This window comes from Monoraphidium neglectum, assembly GCF_000611645.1.
Source record: "Monoraphidium neglectum strain SAG 48.87 unplaced genomic scaffold scaffold04330, whole genome shotgun sequence".
NCBI lineage: Eukaryota > Viridiplantae > Chlorophyta > Chlorophyceae > Sphaeropleales > Selenastraceae > Monoraphidium > Monoraphidium neglectum.
Genome location: NW_014009299.1, coordinates 1 through 4,667, shown reverse-complemented (window position 1 = coordinate 4,667; position 4,667 = coordinate 1). Strand labels below are relative to the sequence as shown.

The 4,667-nt window shown below is 69.2% G+C and overlaps 3 protein-coding genes across 3 annotated transcripts; 1 reads left to right on the top strand and 2 right to left on the bottom strand.

The window, feature by feature from the left end:
- Nucleotides 1-22: 22 nt before the first annotated feature.
- Nucleotides 23-898, bottom strand: MNEG_14217 (coatomer protein complex, subunit alpha(xenin); the record flags this gene model as incomplete). Its single annotated transcript, XM_014037313.1, has 3 exons — nucleotides 23-63; nucleotides 189-531; nucleotides 788-898. The coding sequence occupies 3 exons, from the start codon at nucleotides 896-898 to the stop codon at nucleotides 23-25; spliced, it is 495 nt and encodes a 164-aa protein (XP_013892767.1).
- A 164-nt stretch (nucleotides 899-1,062) lies between these two features.
- MNEG_14216 (Coatomer subunit alpha-1) lies at nucleotides 1,063-1,544 on the bottom strand (the record flags this gene model as incomplete). Its single annotated transcript, XM_014037312.1, has 2 exons — nucleotides 1,063-1,185; nucleotides 1,443-1,544. The coding sequence occupies 2 exons, from the start codon at nucleotides 1,542-1,544 to the stop codon at nucleotides 1,063-1,065; spliced, it is 225 nt and encodes a 74-aa protein (XP_013892766.1).
- Nucleotides 1,545-2,317: 773 nt separating this feature from the next.
- On the top strand, nucleotides 2,318-4,609 carry MNEG_14215 (hypothetical protein; the record flags this gene model as incomplete). Its single annotated transcript, XM_014037311.1, has 5 exons — nucleotides 2,318-2,641; nucleotides 2,811-2,933; nucleotides 3,095-3,348; nucleotides 3,583-3,742; nucleotides 3,957-4,609. Coding segments are annotated over 5 exons (1,514 nt in total), but the record flags the coding sequence as incomplete, so codon positions are not given.
- Nucleotides 4,610-4,667: the final 58 nt, after the last annotated feature.

Sequence of the window (4,667 nt, the reverse complement as noted above, 5' to 3'; positions counted from 1 at the left end):
GGACGGGGCGCCTGCAAACCCGTCAGAGGCGCAGGCTCCGCGTCCGCTTCGCGCCCCGGCCTGCTGTTGCGGCTCCACGCAAACACACCTCCACCGGCCCGCCCGTCCGCGCATGTCGGAGCAGCGGCCCCCCGCCACATTCTGAGCGGAGCCTGCGCCCAGCCAACGTGAACCCCTCAACCCCGAACCCCCCCCCACCTGCGGGATCCTCAGCGTGACGTCATCGCCGCCAGCTCCCGGCGTGAAGTTCTTCTTCCTCAGCGCCCCTATGTCCCACACCCGCACGGTCTGGTCCAGCGACGCGCTGACCACCAGGTCATCTTTGGGGTGGAACCCCGCGCACATGACGTAGTGGTTGTGCCCCGTCAGCACGCTGACGCAGTTGCGCGACTGCCAGTTCCAGATGCGGATCGTCTGATCGTCGGACGCGGACACGATCCAGGGGTTCTCGGGGTGGAACTGCACCGTGCGGATGTAGTCCAGGTGGCCCAGCAGCGTGAACAGGCAGCGCCGCAGCTTGTAGTTCCACACCTGCGTCATGGTGACGTCACCGGCGGCGGGTGTCAAGATTGACGAGCGTCGGATGCTAAGAGTGAGGTGGGAGGAGACAACAGGGGGGAGAAACGCGGCGGTGCGCGGGTCGTGCGCGGCACGCACGGGCGCCTTGAGGCGGCGAGACCGGGGACTGCAGGAGGCGGAAGGGCGCCGCTGCGCGAGGCGGATGGCGGGGTCGCTGCGGCGTGGTGAGTAGAAACAGCTGCGAGGGGCACAAGCATGCGGGCAGCACCTTGATCTTGTAGTCGTCGCCGCCGCTGACGAAGAGCGGCTGGCTCTTGTGGAAGTGGATGCCGCGCACAGGGCCGTCGTGCTCGTCGAAGCGGTCGATGAGGGTGCCCATGCGGTAGTCCCACAGCTGATGTGGCAGAGGTCGCGGGGCGCGACGAGGAGGTTTGGGGGATCCCGCGGGAGGGAGGGGGCCGTCAGCGGCAGGGTTGCTTTGCATGATCGGATGCGCAGTGTGCGCCCTGCGACGGCTGCATGCTCTTTCAGCCGCTGCTGACACTACTGTTGCGGATGCTTGTGCCGCTGCTGGTGCTGCTGGTGCTGCTGGTGCTGCTGGTGCTGCTGCACCCGCTGCTGCCGCAGTAGCCCGTGATGCTGCTGCTTCTGCCGCTGTTGCTGCCACTGTGATATATTCATTGTTTGGGATCTTGATGCTGCCGGCGCGACTGCAGGCCGGGCTGTGAAAAGGCACCGGACACGGGACGTGCGCTCAGCTAAGAGGCGCCTCCGCCGCAGTCGCCACACCGCCGCAGCATACGCAGCTGCCGCTGCCACGCCCGACGCCGCCGCCCGGCCTGAGGCGCGCACGGGCCTGTCGTCCCTGCATGACCCGCTTGCAGCGGCGGCTGCGTGGGTGTCACCCGGCCCCGTCCCCCCACCTGGATGACGCCGCTGTGCAGCGACGCCAGGATCCATGGCCGCTTGGGGTGGAAGGACAGGCCCTTCACCCTGTTGCTCTTGGTCTCAAATTTAGTCAGCATCGCGGCAGGAGGCCCCCGGCCCGCCCCGGCCCGCGAGGGGTTCTGACAGGGCGGCGCGTGAGCGGAGCGAGTGGGTGCGCGCGCGGGCGGGCGGCGCTGGTTGCGGTTGCTGATGGGCAGTGCTGTCGGCATCGGTGCCGGTGCCAGTGCGCAAGGAGCGATGGCGCGGACCCCTGGGGCGCTGGCGGTCTGCTTCTCATACTCACTGAACCCAACACGGATTTGATCCATCGATAAGCGTGTGTCTGCGGCATCACAGCGTTCCCTACCTCCACAACCAGCCAACCTGCACTGCAGATCGATCCATTGCCAGATGGTTGGACATTGCACAGCCAGCTCACCTGCTCTTATCACGTTAAATAGAGCCACTAGACGCTTTCAGGCTCCTCCCGAGGTCCAGCTCCGCCGTGCAGCAACGAACACCTTGGCAGATCACCTCCTTTCGCTGGCTATCATTCAGCTCCGCCTAAGAATATATCCGCTCCTCACAGCGCGATCACACACGACTGGTCTTCCTGTGATCCCCATGCCTCCAAGTACCCAGCTGCCGACCAGCTGCCGGAGCACGCTGAGTGCGCTACAACTCTCGGCGACATCGTTTTGAGAAGGATCGTGTGGTTTTTGTTTGACCAACGATCGCGCTCCTGACTCCTCGTCCAGCCCACTGGTCTGTGCTGCACAGCCAGCCCGCCATCACTCGACACCCTCCCTTGGATCGCATAAAAGGGTCGCATAACAAGGTTGAGAATTCAAACTTCACCGTGGCAGTGGCCATGGAGGGCGCCAAGCCCAAGCGGAGCGTGGAGGACGTTTGGCGGGAGCTCAACGCGCCGCGCCCCGTCGTACGCAGCGCTGCCGCGTCAGGCATGGCCACGTTCGGGATCCCAGGCGTGACGACCCACACACGCATCCTGCCCCGGCATCCGCCAACTGGGAGTGCGGCCGCCCCGGGGGCTCAGCAAGGCGGCGACGCCGGCAGCAACGCAGTGCCCACGACGACAGCGCCGCCCTCCGAGCCGCCGTCCGCGCCCTCCTGCTCGCCTGAGCAAGCAGGCGTAAGCGGTGCGGAGCTGCAGTCCTACCTGGCGGGCATGCAGGTGAGACCGAAACAGTCGCCCGAGGCCGTGCTGGCGGGCAGTCCAGAGCCAAGGCAGGGCAGCTGCTGTGCTGGCCGCACTGTGCTGCCCTCCCCCTACAGTCACGCAAGGCGTGCCCTCGGTTGCCGACCCCGCCGCCACGCCCGCCGCGGCCCCCCCGCCGCCGCAGCGGACCATCAACTGCCTGACAGACCCCGACCGCTCCACGCGGCGGTCTGCCATCGACGCTATCTCGGCCAAGCTGCTGCGCGGCGACGCGGCCTCGCCGGCCGCGGCGCCGCAGATGCTCCAGGTGCGCTGGACTGCCGTCGCATGCCGGCGCATGCACCGTGCCGCAAGCCGGGACCGCCGCCTCTTGGCGCTGCATGCAACCCCTCGCATGCATGTCGGATGCATGCAACCCCTCGCATGCATGCAGGACGCATGACCCACGCCGCCCCGCCCGCCCTGCAGGCCGCGCTGTGCGGGCAGCTGCTGCAGCCGCTGCTGGCCATGCTGGGGGACCCCGTGGAGCGCTGCCGCGCCGGCGCGCTGCAGCTGCTGCTCGAAGCGAGTGCGCGCGTGCCGCAGCTCGAGCCGCTGCTGCCGCCGCTGCTCGGCGCGCTGGGCGCGCGGGTGGGGCAGCTGCCGCCCCTGGAGCCCGCGGAGGAGCTGCGGCTGCAGGCGGCGGCGCTGGTGGGGCGAGCAGTGGAGCGCGCGTCACCCAGGTGGGTGCAGCACCAGCGCCGGTGCCTGGCGTCGACAGCGTTCGGGTGCAATGATTGCAAGGCGGGGTGCCGAATGATGGTTAGAACAGGCCGCCTTGCTGGCCAGGCTGTGTGGTGATGTTCCCGCTCTGCCGCCGAGGGGATCGCGGCTGTGTGCCAGGCCGCGGCCCCGCGCTGAAGCTTGAGGCCCGCCCTCTGATGCATGCTTGCACCCTGTCGCGCGCCGCCGCGCAGCGCGCTGGCGGCGCAGTCGGGGGAGCTGTGTGGGCTGCTTGCGGCGGGGCTGGCGGACCCCTACCACGAGATCAAAAAGTCGTCGGCGGCCGCGCTGGCGGTGCTGGCGGGGCGCGTGGAGCCGGCGGTTCTTGAGTCGCACGCAGAGCGGTTGGTTCAGGTGCGCAACCGTGCAGGTGGCGCACACACGCATCTGTATGTGCCGAGTGTGCGTTGTTGACAGACTCGCGTGCGTGCGGCCGTGCATTGACGCGTTAAGTTTGCACGCGCAGCTTGCTTTGAGCGCACGTAGATGATGCGATTGTGGTTGGATCTTGCCGAACGCACATCTTTCGACACCACCCCCTCCGCTTCCACGGTTTGCTGGCCGCCAGGTGCTGACGGCCGGCCTGAGCCACCCGCACAGCCGCGTGCGCCTGTCGCTGCTGTCTGCGCTCGACGCGCTGCTTTCCGTAGGCGCGGTGCCGCAGCAGCTGGTGCAGGGTGCCGTGGCGCCGGGGGTGCGGCCGCTGGCCGCGGACCGGGCGTCTGCGGTGCGGGAAGCCTTCTTCGCTGCAGCAGCCCGTTGGATGGGGGCGGGCGGCGGCGGCGGCGAGGCGGCGGGGGCGAGGGCGCAGCTGCACGCGCCGCTGCTGCTGCCGCTGCTGCTGCTGGGCGTCAGCGACGAGTCAGGGTCTGTTGCTGAGCTGGCGCTGGCTCAGGTGGAGGCTGTTGGGGACGCCTGGCAGTTTGGCAGGGGCAGCGGTGACGCGGCTGCGGCAGGGGCCGGGGCGGCGGCGCCGATGGAGAGCGGCGAGGAGGCTGTGGCGGCGCCGATGCAGGTCGATGGATGTGGCAGCTTATCATTGAGAGGGGACGGGGTTGAGCAGGCCGCTGACACAGGAGGCGAAGCTGCGGTGCAGCAGGCGGCGGTCGCGGCTGCGGCGCTGCCGCCGCCGTACAGGGGCCTCCCCGGCGCCGGCGCGCGCGCGATGGGCGCCGCGCTGCTGCCTGAGCTGCTGCCGCCGATGCTGCGGGACCTCCGGGAGTGGACGGCGGCGCTGCGGCTCTCGGCGGCGCGCGAGCTGCACGCGCTGCTCGTGCTG